The sequence below is a fragment of the Dendrobates tinctorius genome, unplaced genomic scaffold (genome assembly GCF_039654945.1).
Source record: "Dendrobates tinctorius isolate UK_male_01 unplaced genomic scaffold, ASM3965494v1 ptg000060l, whole genome shotgun sequence".
Classification (NCBI taxonomy): Eukaryota; Metazoa; Chordata; class Amphibia; order Anura; family Dendrobatidae; genus Dendrobates; species Dendrobates tinctorius.
The window spans coordinates 72,943,484-72,965,629 of NW_027361728.1; the positions used below are offsets into that span (position 1 = coordinate 72,943,484).

At 39.8% G+C, this 22,146-nt stretch overlaps 1 protein-coding gene across 1 annotated transcript; it reads right to left on the minus strand.

Moving 5' to 3' along the window:
• Positions 1-335: 335 nt before the first annotated feature.
• On the minus strand, positions 336-19,494 carry SUCNR1 (succinate receptor 1). The gene is made up of 2 exons (XM_073579049.1): positions 19,426-19,494; positions 336-2,473 (listed from the first exon to the last, which is right to left on the minus strand). The coding sequence occupies exons 1-2, from the start codon at positions 19,426-19,428 to the stop codon at positions 1,541-1,543; spliced, it is 936 nt and encodes a 311-aa protein (XP_073435150.1). The 5' UTR covers positions 19,429-19,494; the 3' UTR covers positions 336-1,540.
• Between the last annotated feature and the right edge of the window lie 2,652 nt (positions 19,495-22,146).

Consider the following 22,146-nt stretch of genomic DNA (forward strand, 5'->3'; position numbering starts at 1 on the left):
GTTATGCTGTAATGTCTATTGTCTGTACAAATCCCCTCTGAAATGTAAAGTGCTGCGGAATATGTCGGCGCTATAGAAATAAAATGTATTATTATCTTTTAAACAGTTCAGGCTTTTAAAGACACCAAGCGTTTAAAAGCAGTAACAAATACATTCGTACAGTCTTCTGCCATTTTCCATAAGGTGGACACTAAATATATTACAGTAGATGTCAATAGGAAAATATCTATGTGTCAAAAAAAATTATTAGTTGCTAGACACTTCAATCAATATACATCAAAGGGGTGTCTGTTGAGGTACCATTGCTAACAGACAAGAAGTGATGACAACCAATGTAAGGTTAAAAATACCAATTTTTATTAATAATCAATTTAAAATAAATTGATATAAAAACAAACAGGGCTAAAAACCTCCAAATAAAGTAGAGGGAGAGAAACAGCACAAAATCCCAACATTTTTGGGTTAATAGCAACAGGACAATAGTGGAACAATCAATGGCTCAAAATAAAGGTTATAGGTACACTATTGATATGTGACTCTCAATTACGATATATAGTCTCCATGAAACTTACAGAAGTGCTCATAGATCAAACAAAGTAATGAATGGGTTAATACTTTTAGAGGAGTATATAATAAGTGCAAGTTGTGCAATGAGAAAAGACAATTCATACAATAAATAAATCCATATGCTAATTCCCAAATTAGATTATCCCATCATTAAATAACTCCTCACGGTATATAGTAAATGTACAATCCGTATATTGTAGCTGAAAGCTGGGATAAAAGAAATATCCCCTATATGGCATTCATTACTTCAATAGGGCTGTAGCACTGCAAGTGCTGACCACGGGTGTTCACGTTAGGGCTGTACTCTCACCTCCAGCCCGATGGGCGCCGTTTCGCTGCTCGCTTCTTCCGCCCTCGGAAGAAGCATATTGTTTTTTCAATGTTTTTTTTAAGCAAGAATATTTGATAGTTTATTAGCATTTGGACAATGTTTTGGGTTTTTTTTTACTAACATTAAGTCCATTAAACAATAAAAAACTAGCATTTTTTGAAGAAAAAATACTGGCAAAAACTCAAAAGATGCCTGGGTTTCTTTCAGGAATTCTTTCAGCCTTCCTATTGACTTCCTGTTTTTCCTGCGTCTGTGTATGAGAGAAGCAGCCTGCTGTAGATGCTGCACAGATAGAGACACACAAATGATTTATTCCTGATCTATTAAGCATATTGTTCCTGATTGTTCCTGAATAAAGAAGCTCTGTTGTCAGATGCTTAGAGAGTAAAGTGGGTAATCACCTGCCAACACTCTCGAACTAGGATCTCCCAGCCAGTTCTCCTTGTTTACTCCTTTGGTGGGGACAGCATTTGACTGTTGGAGCCAATAACGGACTGCTGCTGTTACATGTCTGTCAACCAGAAGAGGAAACCAGCAAGAGGGTTGTATAATATTTTTTAGACAATACAGGCCTGTTTTTGTTGCAGGAGACGTAGTAGACAACCCCTTTAATTAACTGTGGTCAGTTTTGAAGTTGTATATTCAATGACATTTCATAGCTTTTAAAAAGTGCCTCATTTTGGATAGCAACATTTCCCTGAAATTGTCCCCCATCAGGAAATAGAAGACAGGGTTAATCACGCTGTTCAAGAAAGCAATAGGTCTTGAAATGACATATATGGAATTGATGGTGATCTTTGTTTGTTTGCTCAGCTGCCATGCTTCCATTCGTGATGCAATCCTCATATTTCTCATGATGTGATATGGGGTGAATAAAACAAAGAACACAATTACTGCAACAGATACCAAGGTGAGAGGCCTCACCAGGGAAAAGGATGTTGGAAGTATTCCATTTCTGGTTTTTAAAAAGCGTGCCATTTTCACGTAAAATACACACATGGTGCAGAGTGGTATGATGAAGCCAGTGACAGTCAGGAACACACTATAAATTAGGCTGGACGATGCCGTTCCAGAACTTCCATAGCTGAGGCATTGGCTGTCATTCCGTAATTCTATAAAAAACAGAATTGGCGCTATTTCTAACATGACTACAATCCAAACACCAACAGAAATCAGAATGGCCGTCTTCTTCCTCTGCATAATATGATCTTTAAAAGGATGCTTAATAATCAAGTATCGATCAATACTGATGAAGGTGAGGAAAAGGATGCTAGTGTAAAGATTGGCATGCAGCAGGTATCTATTGCTGTAACACAGGAACTCTTCAAACATCCAGCACCCCTTGGTGTAGCTTTGAATCAATAGAGGAAGGGTGCACAGGAAGGCAAAGTCTGATAAGCAAAGGTTGAATAGGTACACATTTCCGCTGGTCCATTTTTTCATGCAGAAAATATATCCGAACATCACTATACCATTGCCAAGAATTCCAAAAATAAATTCCAGTGAATACACGGTGGATAGGTAGTATTTCTCAAGTAGGCAATCAACTGATGAACAGTTGGGATTTTCATGACCCTAGAAGGCAGAAACAAGCATATCCAGAATGTTAGTTTAGTTTACATCATAATAAAGATTTGTATGAGACAATAAAATTACAAAAATAAATTTTGAAAACAAATCCTTTCTAAATTCAGAGCAAGTGGGGTTGTCCAGGGCTTAGCAATTGATGACCTATCCGAAAGATAGATCATCAATAGGAAATTAGTGGGGATTCAAAGCATGAAACCCTTGTCGGTCATGTAAAACCTGCCTTAGGGGCAACCATATGTATGCAATCCAACATCACACTAGGAACAGGGAAGGGGATCAGTGTTGCCTCACCGGCATCCGCAGGTGCCTGGAACAAGTGGCTGGATACCATTCATTAGCAAAAGCAATAGTAAAGAAAGGAAAAAGTTCCAGCACATGTCCATGATTAAGAACTTTGTTTGAAACACGTCAGACGTTTTAGGGGCTGCGTCCCAGCATGATTTTTTATTTTTGACATGAAAATAAAATATTGAAGATTTTAATGAAGAGACACCTGGTGCCGGAACTTTTTCCATTCTTTACAATTGCATAATTGTATATGTATGCAATGTATGAACACAGGAGCCCAATACATTACTTAATGGATGCTGGGTAGTGGCATTTGTCATTATGTACAGTACAGGGCAAGGAAAATAAACAGTGCATGGGGCTGCTGTGTTCTGTCCCACATATCACTTAGTTCCAGCCTCTGGCAGAGCAGTTTTCAGCTAATGCGTGGAGGTGCTGGACAGCACCCATCTCATATTGAGTATTTACGTCATCAATATTTCAGCCCCGGAAATTAAGTGCAAAAATAAAACATATTCAAACCACAGTGAACTATTTTAATGGAGGCACCTTATGACTTTAATGAGTAAAGGAGCATTATGTAGAAATAGAGCTGAGCTGAGTTTTACAGGACTCTGGTCGGCTTATCTTTTTATTTACGGCATCTCGGAATCAGTTTTTAATTACAAGTGGATAACCTGTCACTCCTGCCAATAAGTAGGTTGTGCTCAGAGAAATTACTGGAGTCATTAAAAAGTTGATGCTAACTTCGGCACAAAGCATTGTCCAGTGAATTATGTTGAAATAAGTGATGCTTTATTTAACTAAATCCGACAGGTGTATACGGATAAATGGTCCAACTTTTTGACCTTAAATGTTCTTTCTCAAGGTTATCCAAATACAGATAATATGACATAGTGAAAAAGAGAAGTGGTGATTATATGTACGTATAAGCATATAAACACACACATATATGCCCATATTTTTATATACACAATTATTCATTGAAAGTCATTTTCGAGAGCAACACAGAGATTATTGCAAATTTTTCATAGAATATATTTCTATTTTTCTTTTCAAAGTAAAGGATATAGAACTTTATTTTCTATGTATGTGCGAAGAATCACTGGGATAAGTAGAAGGTCTGTGAAAATAGGATATAAGTGAATATAAGAAGGATTAAAAAGACAAGAAAAGATGATAGATGGAGATAAAGAGAATAAAAGGAAAAATTACCGTAGATAAATGAAATAAATAATAAACAAAGAAATAAAGAATGAAATAAAATAAATTATGCAACAAAAAATGAAAAATGAAGAAGATGATAAGGAAGAAATAGGAATGATAATAGAGAGGCAATAAAAGTAATTTAAATAGAAGATGAGCCAGGGTAACTGAGATTACATCCAACCACTAACAGAGCCGAATGCTGTTAATTAATAGAGGAGGTGCTGGGTACTGGACCATCATTCATCTGAAATTGAAGACCTGACTTGGGATAAGTCATCAATATAAGTGTGTTGGAAAGCTACTTTAATGTAAATGCCAGTTAGGTGCCTCCTCCATAATGGTTTCCTTTCCCTTATGCTGTTGTACTGAAACACTAAGGGAGAGATATTGCAAAAATCAACTTGTCAGCTTCGTCTACAGAAAAATAAAAAAAAGTTATAGCTTTCAGAATGGCGCAATGCAAAAACAAATCACATTTTGGGAAATATTGTTTTCAGTCTGTAAAAGTAGAAAAACATAACAAATCCTAAGTCTGGTATACCATATGGTGCTCCTACTGACTCTAAGAACAAAGCTTTCCTATCACTTTTACTGCACAGTGATTGCTGAATTGGTGTTTTTTGTTCTTCCTGTCAGCCATAAAGTAAATAAACTATGACAGCAAAAAATTATTTTTGCTAAATTTTTTATTTAGGGTGTAAAATACATCAACTCATCCCTCCCATAAAAAACAAGCACCCACTCAGGTCCACCATCTGTCAGTGGGAAGAGAGGAGTTTCCAAGTTCTGCTAGCACAAAGGTAATGAAATAGTGATGTGGCTCCCCCCCAAAAAAAAAATCCAGTGTAATCTGTGATCTCGAGTTAGCCCCCCTTTCTTCTTTGTCCAGCAGTTAGTATCTACTCGTGTGGCATTACTGTGGCTGGAAAAGTCCATTTAGCAATTTGTGGGGTGCATGTCTCCGGAGCAGAAGCTGGACATGCCTTGTTCACTAAGCTGGCATATTTGCAATTTTCATTCTGCAACATCCACTGTATTTTTTTTCTGATCAACACCCGTGGGGCTAAAATAGTCCCTGTACCCCAAAGATTAATTGACCCATAGATTAATTCATTGACAAGTCTACTTTTCAAAATGGGGTTAGTTTTGGAGTTTTCCTGCTGTTCTGGTATTTTAGGGGCTCTGCAAATGGCACCAAAAGTCAAATGGAGGGTAACGATTGAAACAAAATCTACAATTCGTTAGCCAAATGGTGTGTCTTCCTCTCTGTGCCCAGCTGTGTGCTCAAACACTATTGTCTAGCAAATTTTGCGATTCATTTTTGACTATGACCCCTTGCGAAAATGAGATATTTGAGGCTAAAGTAACATTTTAGAGGGGAAAAAAAATGCATTGCCCAATTCATCACAGCTTATCTACCAGTATTCTGGCTTAAAAAGCTTTGAAAATTAGTAATTTTGACGCAGCTGGAGACTGGGCTAAAATATTGTAACCTGACGTTCTCACAGTATTTTTGCACAGATCTAACCAATTGGGCTGAGCTGAGGCAGGATTATCAGTTCAAAGTGCTAATTACACCCATAGGTGAATTCCTACAGGGTTTGATGTTCAAAAATTGGGTCACTTATGCAGGTTTCTGCTGTTCTGGTATCTAAGGTGCTCTGCAACTGCAATATGGTGCACACAGTCTGCAAAAATCAAATTGAGCGCTTCTTCCCTTCCAAGCTCCGCAGTGTCCCCAAGCAGCAGCTTTTGACCACATACATAATAAATTGTGGTATGCATTTTCTCCTATTACCTGTGAGGTTTTTCAATATATAAGCTGTTCAAGGACACTTCAAGACCAAATAGGTCAGTAAAACATAGGATTCATAAATCTCCTTGGAAAAAAAAATAGAAAAAGATTGGTGCTAAATTTGATCACTTCTAACATACTATCAAAATAAAAAGACTTTTGACAAATGTGAAAATTTTGCTATTAGGGTTCACTCACATCTGAATCTATAAAATCGCTTAGATTCTCAGCCAGAAAAGTTGGCGAATGTCCATATGTCATAAATATGACACGCGTATGCCCTTTCTATGGTATGTGTCTTTAACATAATATTTTACATACTGCAATTATACTCTGTGTAAATTACTTCTAATTGTCATAAATAATAAAGCAATTTTATATAAACATAGATGATAGATATATAGAAAGACATCTGTACAGTGTACAGCTTGTGTAACAGTTCAAATTAGGTGTGCCCTCTAAATAACTCAACACACAGCCATTAATGTCTAAACTACTGGCAATACACCCCTAAGTGAAATTGGCCAAATTGTGCCCAAAAGTGTAAATTTTTTGCGTATTTCCAGAAGCTTTTAATGACAGAATCAGGGAATGTGAAGGGAAGCAATGGTCCTGTGTGGGACCCTTATTTCCTAATATATTGGTGACCAAGGGACAGTGTCTTGTTTTTCTTTCTTTCTTTCTTTCTTTTTATGGTTTTCAGGTTTCTATTTATGGACTACATCAGATTCCCTGGACTCAGGACAAGGGGTCCCCAATGGGGCCACAATGGAGAAAAAACCCTGAATGCCTGCATCCATCCAGCACATTCCTACGGCCACAGGCATTATGCCCAGTGACAGCTGGAGCGCAGGCAAGACAGTGGAGTAGTGTAAGTCAAAGACACAGCTGACCTCTCTCTCTATCTGCACCCTGGCCATTGCTCACTCCCTGCAGATGTGAATACAATTGCTGTGAGAACAGACTTCCAGTCTCTGATGGCGCACACAGGGGACATCAGTTAACAGTGTAGCTGTTAATTTAAGGGGTTAATTCATTGTAAAAAAATGTGTGGGCTCCCGCATTGACAAATTACCGCGGGAGCCCACACATTTTTTTACAACGAATTAACCCCTTAAAGTAACAGCTACACCTCCCAAATGTTACACATCAACCCTCATCTAATTACTAATGAAAGACATACAAAAAAAACATGAAATGAAATGGTTTACTGTATGTAAACCATGTGTCATTTCATGTCGGGTTGGGGAATGATTTGACAAAAGCCGGCTATTCTGCTATGAAGAACTCTGTGACATATAAATATATATATATTTGTGTGTCTCAATGACATGTGTATATATATATATATGTATTCTAAGTGTCTATATCTATTCTTTCGTTTGTGTTATAAAACCTGTCATAGGGATCCATTATATGTCCATTTTGCAAGCCGGCGAGAAAATCTCAGCATACGGATGGCATACGGATTACATACGGATGCTTACATGCGCAAAATACGCGACCACACCTTGCTTACGGATGACATACGAATCACTATTTAGGGGTCATTCATCCGTATTACGCCTGTAAACTACGGACCGTATTTTGCGTCGGTTAGTGTGACCCCGGCCTAATACTAATGTTTGAACTCAGGAAGAGTTCAGAAATGAATATTTTGTGGAATAACCATGATTTTTAAAAACAGCTTTCATGCATCTTGGCATGCTTGCCACCAGTCTTTCACACTGTTTCTGGTGCAAAAATTTAAGCAGGTCTTCTTTGTTTGATAGCTTGTGACTATCAATTATCCTGTTGATTACATTCCAGAGGTTTTCAATGGGGTTTAGGTATGGAGAATGAGCTGCCCATGACAGGGTTTTTATGTGGTGGTCTCTTAATTTTTGCTAGAGCTGTAGAGCAGAAGGAGCTGAACAGATTGATATGTAATTTTGTGAGAAAACCCTTTGCTCTTTCTGGACTTTTCAGTCCAGTGGGAGGTCCTAGCAGTGATTGACAGTTATCTCTGTATGCACTGTTATACAAAGAAAGATGTCAGTCACTGATCGGACCGCCCACTGGAACCAAAATCCCAGAAAGAGTAGAGGATTAAATGACTAAAACTTAAGTTATACTGAATCTTTTCTCACAAATCTATATAAAAATCCCCACAGATCTCCCTGCTTTCTAGCAAGGTGACTGCTCAATGGACTGCATTATTATGGTGACAGGTTCCCTTCAAATGTGAAAAAGCTTTTCATTGGTTTTCCTCATTCAAAATAATGCCGCATCTCTGCCACTCAACCTTAATGATATCTGTAGTCTTGTAAAAAAAAAAAACTCAGAAATTTTCCAAGATTATTTATGTGCAAAACCATGAAAGAGAAATCTATGGTGGCTCTTAACCTGCTAATGGGAGTGATATATAAAAAAAATAAAAAATTTTTTGCAGGTTATGGATTGTTCATGTAACCTCTATTATTGCATGTTCCTTTAACACCTAAAAGTAAAGCTCGTGTGATGGTCACGTGTGACTGAACACACCGCCTCCAGCAGGGCAAATTTCTTTGACACACGTGACCCTGGATACACCGCCTCCAGTAGGGCGAATTTAAATAAAGTAACATGCAGCCAGATACACCGCCTCCAGCAGGCGACTTTCAGTATTACACGTATATCTGGATACACCGCCTCCAGCAGGGTGAATTTACACAATTAAGGGAAACACCAGGGAAACCGATACAATGGAGGGCCCTGCGATAGGGAACGGGGACATGGAGACCTCCTGTACTCCCCTGAGTCAGTGTCTCTACAATCCTGACGGTCCCTAGGCGGGTTACGCACCCAGCGACGAGCAGGATACCTAAAAATCCCTAGCTCGCCCTGCACCTAGCCTTTTCTAGTGAATTGGATGGTGCAGAAACTAATCCCACCACTGCACTAAAACACACATAAGGGAAGTCACAAATAGGGATAACACCACTTAGCTTTGCTCTGTTGCTATTGCTCCAAGCAAAGTTCAGCTTCACCCCTGAAGCTCGACACCTGAATTCAGCTTCCACCTGAAGCTATAACACCAGAGCTCCCCTGAGCTGCCAGGAACTCCTCTCTGTAGTTCCTTCCTCCCCCAGACTTGGTTGGAAATGAGCAATATCACCAACAGTGATTGCAACGCCTGACACTCTTTTATAGGTCAGAGCCAGAGCAATCACACCTGCTTTATAATGACGTGCACTAAACTAAAGTAACCAGAGTGCAATGACCCTAACGGCCACCGGCCGCTGTGGGCCAAACTAACTTTAAGCACACAGCTTAAGGAAAAAAAAGGTTACTTGTGCATTTATCCGTCATAATCTAACCTGGATCATGACACCTCGAACCCAAGTAAAAATTTTGCCTATACATACTGTAGCTCATGTCTAGACACCATACCTGGTGCACTACTTTTCATCCCCACTTTTGCCTTTCCCAATTATTGAGGTTGCTTTCTTTTTGTCCTAAATGACTCATGTGGCCACATAGGAAAAATAGTGGAATGTATGAACCTTCACTGCTATGGGATGGACCAGCACTGATGATGTTCAGAAAGGCAAAAATAGAGATGAAAATCAGTACCCCAGGTCTGCTATCTGCATTAATTATGTATAGGCTTTTTAGAATTGCTTGCTCTTACTCTCCTTCTCATTTTACAGCTCCTCTACTTTCAAACATCCTTTAGTCCACTTTCAGTGTATCAAAATTATTATCTATACAATCATTCATTAGCCTCAACAGTGAAGCTGGTATGGCAGAACCACTGCGGTCAATGATTGCCTGTACAATTCCCCTCTATAATGTAAAGTGCTGCAGAATATGTTGGCGCTGCAGAAATAAAATTATTATTATTATTATTATTATTATTATTATTGCTGCTTTACAAACATGTACAGCTGTTGAGAGGGTTGAACATTCCCTCTGTTGGTTTGTTCTACCCTTACTGACTCTAAGAACCTTGATTTATATTACATATTGTTGGTGATTTCAGTATGGAGCTGATGTAGCTCCAACCGCATGCTTGTTGAAGAGCTGAGACTACTTTGCAAATGCTGATTTTAAAAGTGAGGTATGCATTGCCAAAATTTGTTTTGGAGCTATGGTTTAATGGTGCTATAAGGTGCAGGAGGCCCACATCTCAGAGAGGTACAGCACCTCATTGAGGGACAGGTACCAGCAGTCTCTGAAATTGTTGACTCTGCATGTTATTCTATGCATGGAAGACCAGCCCGTTGAAGGTTAGGAAAAATATCTGAGTTTTTGCAGACTTGAGGAGACCAGACAAAGTAGCCAAGATGCAGTGTGTGGTGAAAGTGAGAATGATTGACTAAGGAGGTGACTGTGAGTGTGGAACTGTGACCATCATATAGGCAAAATGTGAGAATCTGACTTTCAATAGAGTAAAAGAGTGCTACGCCCAAGACGTCCATCATGGAAAGATCTAAGCTTATGTCCATATTGTGTTTTTAAGAGTTCAAAAACCAAAGGTTTCCAAGCCGAAACCACTTCAGGAAGTGCTCCTTTTTGGAAGGTTTTGGAGTTTTTCTTTTCCTTAAACATTTTCTGAAGCTGTTTTAGAGATGCTTTGAAGAGTTTTGGAAGAGTTTTTTTTTCTGAAAACGTTTTGCAGGTCTTTGATTGGACAGAGCCTACTTTTGAGAGGTCAATTTTAGGAACTGCTTCAAAGAAGTGATTGCACTTTATTTTCTTCCACCAGGATTTTTTCAAAACGTCTTCAGGTAATCATCACCTCGAAAAGCTCCTCATATGAACAGCAAAGTGGATTTCACATAGAAATGAATAGGAAAAGTTTACCAAGTTTTAAGTTAGATTCTGAGGAGGGTTTTGAAATGTTTACACTCCAAAATTTCCTGAAGATAACTCTGTGAACATTTTTTAAACCAGACAAGGTCCTTACACAGGCACCCTGTAGAATTCTATTGGATGAGCAGACCCATGGATGATTGGGGCTGACGGGTTTTGCCAAACAGTTAAAAAAAGATTGGGGTGCCAGAACAGTACCCGGACCTGGACCTGAAACTTGACCCCATTCACTTGAATGGGGGGTCGGAACATCCAGTGTTTGCCACGCTGTCATGTGCATGACAGCGTGGAAAACACTGCTTCTAATCGTCGGTAAAATCTTTACCGCCCGTCTGACAGCCGCAGTTTCCATGCTATCAAATGCGTGAGCCAGCAGCTGTGTTCGGAGGCATAAAGTTTACCTCAGGTCACTGGTGTTGGCTGATGGGACTACTGCACCCATCAGCTGACCGGTACCTGAACCTGAACTTTTTTATAACTGATCGACCAAACCTGCTGGACCCGAACATCCAGGGGTCAGCCCATCTATAATAAAGACACATATGTGTATGTACGCATATGTATGTGCTCTGTATACATGTGAGTATGATCTCTGTATATATAAATTGTGTAACCTGCATTGTGAAACAATGCTGGAGCATTGATGAAACTGAATGTCATCACAAAATTTTCATAGAAACCCTCAGCTGTAATGAAGAAAGCCTTCGACTCATCACCCTGGCGAACACTTATAAGGTTATATGCCCCACTCAGATCCAGTTTAGAAAACCACTTGGCCCCTGCTAGTTGATTAGATACAGTTGTGTGAAAAAGAGTTTGCCCCTTCCCGATTTCCTATTCTTTTGCATGTTTAAAGCAATACGAAAACAGGAGTTTTTGTGACAAAAATCATAATACTTTTAATAAGGAAACAAAAACATGGAAAAACATATGTGAGTAAAATCATGAACAAAGATGATGAGGAAAGATTCACAGATGTCCTGGTGAAACACAATGGATAGTGCAATGAATACAAGAGTTCTATTTAAATCTACCAAAGGCAGATAGGAGCATTAAACCGTTAGACTAATGTATATAATAATGATGAGCTAAATTGCCCACATGGCTGCCGAGCACAAAAGTCTGTCACATAGCTCAGATATTGTCCAATAAAGTGCTTGTGCATAGCAAAAAAATAGATTAATCTATTGCACTCTTACTCATAGTAGCTATCTAAAAGTCCCCAGAACCTGGAAAGAACTGTATAATCTAAGCACCCATCTCGGTGTGCCAAATGCTTGGGTCTAGCGGGTGACACCACTCCTTTTTCCCCTGTGCTAGGTGCTTCCCAATCCCCTGTCCATGACAATGGTGCTGATGCCTCTCACCCTGCACCTTTCCTTGCACATTCTGATGCATCATCATCAGGCACTTTTAAATCCTTGTCCCTACACAGCGTTCAGCTATCCCTACCCCAGGCCTTTAAAAGAAAGAGAAAGTTTAAACCCACTCACCCACATGCCCAAATGCTAAATGAGCACATTTCCAGGATGCTTCCATTTAGGCTTGTTGATAGGGAGGATTTCCACCAGCTCATGATGGCAGCTGTCCATTTATACTCGGTCCTCAGCCTCCACTTTTTCACCTTGTGTGGTGTCCCCTCCTTGTACCAGCACGTGTCCAGGAACATTACCCGTGCCCTTACCAAGGTGGTAACTGGGATTGTCCACTTAATGACTGACATGTGGACAAGTGATTGTGGCCAGGGATACTACATTTCCCAAATGGAACACTGGAAGACTGGTGCCAAGTCCCATCCTGGCACGGCACATGAGAATTAATGATGCTATGTCTATCAAAGTTTCCTTCACCTCATAGATCAGTTCCTGTGTAGAGGTGTGGGCCGAGCTGGGGGGTGGTCCCTCTTCCTTACCGCGCAGAGACAAAACAGCCTTCACCCAGAGCCTCGTCTCTACTGCGGTCCTTTCCTGTCAGGACCACCCCCCTGACGTTCTCTCTCCTCAGTCCCCCTGGTTTGGTTTTCCTCAGAGTGCACAGACTGTCGCAGTCCTTCTGTCACTTGAGCTCCCCCTGGGGACTGGAACCTTCTGGAACCCTCCCTCAGTATTTATAGCTCTCCCGGTCCCCTGTCACTGTCCCCCATGACCAACGGTTTCTAAAGCCCTAAGGCCTCTTTCACACTTCAGTTTTTTGCATCAGTTCAAATCCGCCAAAAAGTCAGAGAAGCGGATCCGTTGTCAACTGATGTGAACGGATGGCACAGGATCCGTTTTCAGACGGATCCTGAAAATGAGGAAATTTAAAGGAATCGCTGGCCGAGAGAGAGAGAGAGAGAGAGAGAGAGAGAGAGAGAATTTTTTTTTTGTCCGGCACCCAGAAAGAATTTCGGGTTAAATGAGTGTCTGGAGGATCCGCCAGAGAAAAAAACGTTGCAAGCTCCGTTTTGAAATCTTTGAGGATGGTGACGGACAGCAACTTTTGGTGGATCCTCAAAAAAAACGGATGCAACGGACAGCAATCCGTCACAATCCGCCATTAATGGAAGTCAATGGGGGAAAAAAACAGATCCTCAAAAGAAAATTGAGGATCCGTTTTTTTCAAAACCTGGCGGATTGTGACTGATTGTAAAAGACTGAAGTGTGAAAGAGGCCTAAGCTGTTGTCAAGTCCTTTGCTCACACTCCTCCCTGCCATCTAATGGTCAACCCAAGGTACTGCACGTCCACTACACTTTCCTAGCTGTTTCCCCACTGTAATAACTGACACCTACCTACACTGTGCAAACCTTTCCTTCTTCACTCTGACTAGTCCGTCCGTCCGTCAGGTCACCTTCCCTACACTTGCACCCCCTCCTGCTCCTCTTCATCCTCCATCTCTGAAGTGTTATCTGAGAGTACATCATCCACATCACCTGGATGCTGGAAGCTCTACAGCACTGCTTCAGCAAAGTGGCAACAGGCTTCGCTGAAGCTAATTTGTCTAGGAGACAACCGCACAATGCGGCACAGTTGCTTAAAGGAATAACAGACCAGACAGATCTGTGACTTTTGCCACTGAACATCTAACCTGGCATTGTCGTGTGTGATACTAAGCATAACCTGATGGCTGCTGTGAAGCTTGGAAAGTTCACCAATTACCATATTTGGCCCAAGTGCTCAACTTGGTAGTTCAGCAGTTTCTGAAAACATACCCAGATTTTCCACAGCTTCTGGTCAAGGTACGCCACGTCAGCGCCTTATTACACATATTGGATACAGATGGCGCTGCTCCGGCAGTGCTGCAGCAGAGCATGCAAGTGCTACACTTGTTAAACTCTACACTGCACTTGCTGGTAAGTCTTTGTGAGCAGCAGAGACCAGTTGTGGAGTACCAGCTCCTACACATCGGTAATCTATTCAGTCTTCGCACATAACTGAAGAGTGGGAAAGGATGTCTGACATTTATGCAGCTCTCCAAAACTTTAAGTCTACTCAGAGATGGTGAACAGTGATGGCACCATAGTCAGCGCAAGAATCCCGCTTCTGTGCTTACTTAAAGAGTTGCAGCTCCCAATTAAATATGAAGCTATGCATGTTGGTCATGTTACGATGGAGGAAAACATGAAACAGAGGGATACTACCAAGATAATTTTTAGACTGTTTATATAATAAATATAGCCTAAAAGGTCTGAGACATCAGTGTGTTGTGAAATACTCTGTTGGTTACCTGTGATTCCCATACATTTTCCTTTAGCCAGATAGGTGGAAGTTATTTGGACACTGTTTGCATTACAAAGCTCAAAACATCTTCAATTTGACTCGAAGGGGAAATCTGTCCTCTTCACATGTTATCCAGACAAATAGAGGTTTTAACCCCTTTCTGACAACGGGCATAATAGCACTCCGATGTGGAACTCCGTCTGTTTGGTGTGGGCTCCGGCACTGAGCCCGCACCTTTCTGGGCACATGACAGCTGATTTATACACCTAACATGTGCCCGCAAAAGCCATGGTTGGAATCGCAATTTACCTGTGGCTGTTAACTAGTTAAATGCCGCAGGTCACCGATGGGTTGGCATAACAACCAGAGGTCTCAAGCAGAACACTATGGTTGTCATCACCGGATTGCTATGAGCGCTGCCCGGTGGATGGCGCTCATAGCAAGTGAGCATTTCTGCTACACACAGGTGATCTGATCATCGCCTGTGTGTAGCAGAGGCGATCAGACAACTGCAGTTTCTATACCCATAATCCTATATCAATACGGCATTGGTCACTTCAATAAGTATATCAAAACAAAGATCATCATGAGATATGTCATGAAGATTGAAGAAGTGAAAACAGTAGTAAATTATTAAAAAAGTTCAAATTTTATTGATAAACAATTTAAAATGGTAGGAAATTGCATAAAAAAGACATGAAATGGGTCTCCAACAAAAGGGGATAGGATAACCAGCAAAAAAGAAAAAATGAATTCTCCATATGGTGCAAAATATATTAGCGGTTTGAGAATATTATTGTGCATCTATAGTCCATAGTGCCCGTAAACTCCCATCAAAAGTAAATATATATCTTATGGCCTAAAAGTCAACCAGCAATTGCAATGATATTGCTAAAATTTACTAAACAAAGTGCAGCAGCACTGTAGGAACATATGGCCTATTTTCCAAGATGGGGGAAAGGGGGCTACAAAGGGGGGACCACACCAAGGGAATTACTGTTAGGTCTATATACAAAGCCTCTGTTCATTAATTTGGAGTTTGTGGCACAGCAAAAAGACATTTCATTAAAAGAAGTAAAGTTCAGGTTTTTACCTATTGCTGGTCACTAGGATGCAGAGCAAGTATAATGAGGCTGGATGCTGGTAGGCTTATCCCTGCACCCAGACAGCGCTGTTTCGCAATCGTTGCTTCTTCCAGGGGCATTTGACAGGTAATGGTGTTCGTCGGATATTTATGGTTACCATAGATGAACCGAAGCGGTCATGTGACCAGAAAGTGTGTGTAGGACCTGCGAGTAATTTTTACATCTGGCTGTTACCGGATGTACAAAGGACCTGTGAGTAGTGCGTGCATGGTTCTGCCCCCTTTGAGCTAAGGGACTTCCCTGCCTAGCGCTTCATGGCCTGCAGTGAACTACACAGCGGCCATGTGTGTGAGCACTGGGGGAAGTCAGAAGGAGCTGTCAAACCCTGCACCTGCACATAGGTCACAATAAAAACAGTATTTGGACTGGTGTGAATACAGGTTTAGTATATCGTGTCCGCAATGTATATTGCTGAAGATTAAATGTGAAATTAAGTGAATTGTATTCAAGGGGTGGCAGGACACTGTGGAGATGCCTGGGTATGAAGGAAAAAAGGGGAATAAAGATAAAACACGCAAAAATTACTAACAGTAATTCCCTTCGTGTGGTCCGCCCTTTGTAGCCCCCCCTTTCCCCCATCTTGGAAAATAGGCCATATGTTCCTATAGTGCTGCTGCACTTTCTTTAGTAAATTTTAGCAATATCATTGCAATTGCTGGTGGACTTTTAGGCCATAAGATATATATTTACTTTTGATGGGAGTTTACGGGCACTATGGACTATAGATGCACAATAATATTCTCAAACCGCTAATATATTTTGCACCATATGGAGAATTCATTTTTTCTTTTTTGCTGGTTATCCTATTCCCTTTTGTTGGAGACCCATTTCATGTCTTTTTTATGCAATTTCCTACCGTTTTAAATTGTTTATCAATAAAATTTGAACTTTTTTAATAATTTACTACTGTTTTCACTTCTTCAATCTTCATGATATACGGTATCTCATGATGATCTTTGTTTGGATAAACTGCAGTTTCTAGTCTCCCATGGAGACTATTGAAGCAAGCAAAAAAAAGTTAAAAAAATGTTTTAAAAAATATTAAAAAAAATAAAAAAATATAAAAGTTCAAATCACCCCCCTTTTGCCCCATTCAAAATAACGCAATGAGAAAATCAAATATACAGATATTTGGTTTTGCAGCATTCAGAATCACCCGATCTATCAATATAAAATAAGAATTAACCCGAAGAGAAAAAAATTAAAAACATTAGCATTACATTTTTTGGGTCATCGCTACATTGCAATAAAATGAAATAACGGTCAATCAAAAGATCGTATCTACACCAAAATGGTAAGAATATAAATGTCAGCTAGGCACGCAAGAATAAGCCCTCACCCAGCCCCAGATCACAAAAAATGGAGATGCTACTGGTCTCAGAAAATGGCGCCATTATTTTTTTACTAAACTTTGGATTTTTTTCACCACTTAAATAAAAAATAACCTAGACATGTTTGGCGTTTATGAACTTGAAATGACCTGTAGAATCATAATGGCAGGTCAGTTTCAGCATTTAGTGAACATGGTAAAAAAAAGAAAAAGAAAAAAAAAACCCTGAGGAATTGCCACTTTTTTTGCAATTTCACCACACTTGGAATTTTTTTCCCCGTTTTCCAGTACACAATATGTTAAAAACAATAGTGTCGTTCAAAAGTACAACTTGTCCCAGAAAAAACAAACCCTCACATGACCATATTGACCGAAAAGTAAAAAAATTATGGCTCTGGGAAGAAGGGTAGCAGAAAATGAAAAAACAAAAACGAAAATACCACTGGTTGTTAAGGGGAAAATTCATGCAAATTTAATTGATGCAAATTCAATTTTTGCGGAAGTTCTGTGAAGTCGTTGAATTTGAATTTCAAAAGATACACTTAGCTCTATTTGCTGCTATTGCTATGTATTGTTCTAAAATACAACATTAAAAGGACTACAAACAAATGAGTTGTAATTTCTAGTATTACAATGTTATCATAGATTTATGTCTCCCTTAAACAGACATTTGCAGAATTCGCTTTATCAGTCATACTTGCCTCTATTCTCAAAAGCTCTTCTATCACCACCCCTCCCTCTTTTGCAGTCCACTGTGTTACTGGACCAAACCTTTAGACACATATCACAGGTTCAGGGCAGCTAATCCACTACAACACTGAGTACCAGTCCTCTCCATTCTGATGTCCCACACAGCCCCTTACACGCCCAAGAGAATTCTCTCTTAGTTTCTTTAATACCCCACAACCCAGCAGTGGCAGCCTACACAGAACTCTACATGCTGCTGCTATGATTATCTCAGGCCACCACTATAAACCGGCAACAGCTCCCCTTGTCAGTGTAGCATCTGCACATTAGTGATTGCACCTCGTTCCTATGGAACCCTCTAAAGCATAGTAGGTAACATTCTGAACAGCATTTCCACAAGCTTCTTATCACTTTCTCCAGCCTTCAACCCTCTCTTTTAGAAAGTTAACTTAAAAAATGGCAAAACAGAGAAGGCAAAGTGTGGGATATCTAAGGATTTTTATTTTTGAATAAAAAGAATAGAGTCCTATGTCCAGACACCTGTAGCAGTACACTTTTATTATCCTTGTTTAATTCCTTAGAAGAAAGGGTCACCTGTTGGGGTTGTATTTCAATAGTCACAACACTAGTTGAGAATTTTCTGTTTACCGTAACCTTCCTGTGTGGTAGTAGCAATGGATTTAGGGAAAATAAATAGCTTAGATGGGTCTTGGTGAAGTACCATTAGTGTGGTGGTTTCAAGGAATATACACTTCAAGAGTGGTCTGCATTCTTTATATCATATGCTGAGGACAGAGGTCCACAAATAAAATGTGTATGCTTGAAAACAGCGGAGAAATGGTGCATTTTACACTATACTTACATTTTCCAACTTAACGTTTTACTCCAAGAGAAGTCAAGTACACATCCGCTCTTTTGCTTTAACCTTATGAGAAGTTTGCGAGCTTCTAAAAAAGGTGAAATTTACTGAGATCACTGCTCCCAGACCGAGGAAGACGCTACGCTTATCTAGATATCCAAGAAGATCCCATGAGCTACTGAGTTGTCACAATATATACTTTGATATAAATACATTTCTATGTATCATTAGTATACGGTTACATTGGAAATGACACATAGATAGATAGATAGATAGCAGCACAAACTTGAGCTGATTTTGGGTGCAATACTTAATGCGATTGTCCAACGCAAAATATAAATGGAAAAAAAAAATCAGGCAGCACTCCAGTTCAAGGAAAAATTGTGGGTTTTAATCTAAGTGGTGCAGCGTTTCGACTTCACAACACGGTCTTTGTCAGCATAGATAGATAGACAGACATAAGTAGATATTATGGGTTATAATTAGGCAATATACCTCATAGTGATCTTGCTTTAATGCTATGTCAGCAGCATATTACATAGTAACATAGTAACATAGTTATTAAGGTTGAAGGAAAACGTTAAGTCCATCTAGTTCAACCCATATCCTATCCTAACTTGCCCTAACATGTTGATCCAGAGGAAGGCAGAAAAACCCCATGTGGCAAACAGTAAGCTTCACATTGGGGAAAAAAATTCCTTCCCGACTCCATATTGATTACATTCAATTTAAATATCAAGCGTTGAAGATTGACTAAACTCCAGTTCACAAAGGTCATATATGAATATTTGAGTACTGCATAAATCCTTTATTAGTAACTTAAAACAGAGATTAAAAGCTATTAACAACTCAGATTATCAATATTAGGTATCATTTTTAAGGAATAACAGTAAATGTAAATTCAGCTTCAGCTATCATAAGAATTGCAGTAAGGAATGCAATGAATTGTTAGGTTGAACTCGATGGACTTAAGTTTACCTTCAACCTTATAACTATGAAACTAAGAATAACTACAGTATGTACGCCAGTGACAGTGAATACTGACTGAAGTCAATTAATAGCACGAGTCTGCGATGTCTAGCTTCACTTACCATTGTATCGGATGATCCTGATGCCTGCAATCCTCTCCTGGCCAGTGGCAGTGTGTGAGTTTTATGACTTCTCTGTGTACGCGGAGGGCAGCTGTAATAGGCTCATTTGCATATCTTGAGTATCGTTAGTTAATTATTCAAACATAAGTTATGAGCCTGTGTAGCCAAACTCACTTCGTGGTTAGCAACCAGCAGGAAGAAATATAGTTTACAACATCCATCTATAAACAACCTTCCATGATTAAGGCAGATTCATTTTTGGAAACAAAAATCAGGTCTAAAAGTGATTGTTGACGTTGCCTCAGTTTTCTCATCAAGCTCTTTGCTTTTTGTTTCTGTAATTACCATATACTCTGATGCACTGTACGATGTACAATAAAAGACTGCATTTTACAGTATATGATACAGTATATGATAAATGAAGCAGTCAGTAAATTAATGCAACTGTATTGCCCACAGAGAATGTGTAAATGTTTATAACATGAGTCATCTTTTATACGTATTCATGTCTTTTATATCCCGCAATGATAATGAATAGTAATGTAATAGTATATACTTTTATTATGGGATTTCAGTGTGCTTAACAGTAAGCAGCCTGCACGCTGGGTGCCAGATATACCGGCGTTTTTAGCTTTTATCCCGTCCATGTGCCCTGGGACTTAATTCCCAGGGACGGGATAGTAAGTCATAGCGATCAGTTGGGCTCACATGGTGAGCATGCTGATCGCGGCCGGGTTTCAACTGATTTTCACAGCTGACACCCGGCACTATGTGTCAGGGGAGGTCACGGACCGCCCCCGACACGTTAACCCCTGGCACACTGTGATCAAACACAAAGTGTACCGGGGGTTTAGGAAAGCATAGGGAGGGAGGGGGCCCCCTCGGTGCTTCCCTGCAACCCCGGCAGCAGCGCAATGTGCAGCGCCACTGCAGGGGTCTCACTCCCTGCAGGTCCCCGGATCCAAAATGGCGGCAGGGGCCTGCAGGGAGCCGGATTCCTCGGTGCCTGCAAAGCGCAGGCACGAGGAAGCCTGTGCAGTGCTGTGACAGATCGCTGATCTGTCACAGCGATCTGTGATGTGACAGATCAGCGATCTGTCGATGACAGTTATGTCTCCCCTGGGACAATGTAATAAAGTTTAAAAAAAAAAAGTGTAAAAATAATTTCTAAAAAATCGCTAAATAAACTAAAAAAAAAATATTCCCTAATAAATTAATTTTTTGGAAATAAAAAAAAAACAATAAAAGTACACATATTTGGTATCGCCGTGTCCGTAACGACCCACCCAATAAAAATGTCCCATTAATTAACACCCTTAGTGAACCCCTTAAAAAATAAAAAATAAAGTAAAAAATAATGCTTTATTATAATACCGACGAACAAAAAGTACAATAACTTGCAATTAAAAAGACGGATATAAATAACTATGGTACCGCTGAAAACGTCATCTTGTCCCGCAAAAAACGAGCTGGCATACAGCATCATCAGAGAAAAAATAAAAAAGTTATAGCTCGCAGAATAAAGCGATCCAAAAATAATTATTTTTTATATAAAATTGTTTTCATTGCATAAAAGCGCCAAAACATAAAAAAAACATAAATGAGATATCACTGTAACCATACTGACCCGAAGAATAAAACCGCCTTATCAATTTTACCGCACGCGGAACGGTGTAAACGCAGACCCCAAAAGAAATTCTTGAAATGCTGATTTTTATTCATTCTGCTTCCAAAAAATCGGAATAAAAAGAGATAAAAAAAAGTCACATGTCCGAAAATGCCAAAATACTAGTATTGCATTATATATGATCCAATTATCTGTCTATAAATCCCTGGATGTAAAACTTGTAGATTTTTTTAAGTGTCTGTGATTAGCATTGTTCTCATAATTTATATTCTCGCAACCAGATGAGAAAAGAGAAGAAGCTGCAAAATAAACAAATATAATTTTGGGAATGTTCTCCTCAGTAGATGTAAGGCCTCTTTCACACATCCGTTTGTCTCCATCAGTCAAAATCCGCCGTTTTGCAAAAAAAACGGATCCGCCATTTTTCTTGGCGGATCCGTTTTTTTCCCATTGACTTGCATTATCGGCGGATCTTGATGGATGGTCATCCATTGGATCCGTTTTTTTAAGGATCCGCCAAAATTTTGGCGTCCGCTGACATGACTGGACGGACCATGAAACTTTTTTTACCTGGCCGGATCCGCATGTTTCACAGCGCATGCCCAGAAGAATTACCTTTGGCCGAAATTCAACCCTAAACCCGATTCTGGCGGCTGAAAGAAAATTCTCTCTCTCCCTTACACGGATCCATCAAAACAACGGTCCGGTGCCACCCGTTTCTTTAAATCCACCTACGGATCCATGTTCCGCCATTTTGGATTTCGACTGAGCAGAAAAACGGATGTGTGAAACAGGCCTAAGTGGTCCGAATCACCAGATCATTAGGGATGACATCTTATTTGGGTGGATAACAATGTTCAAAAAGTGCAGATTTTAGTGCACGCAAATTTTTGTCTTAAAGACTTACCTAAATGCAGGACTCAGGTCTTTCTCTAGACTTTTTTCTTCCAGCAGCCCTGATCTTTTTGACTTGCAGATAAATTATGTAATTTTCTACTGACTGAAAGTGATCAGTCAGTACGAGTGCAAATTTCCCAGAATAGACTTGGCAAAAAAAGTTTCACAGAACATCAAAGGCCTTTGGTGAATATCCT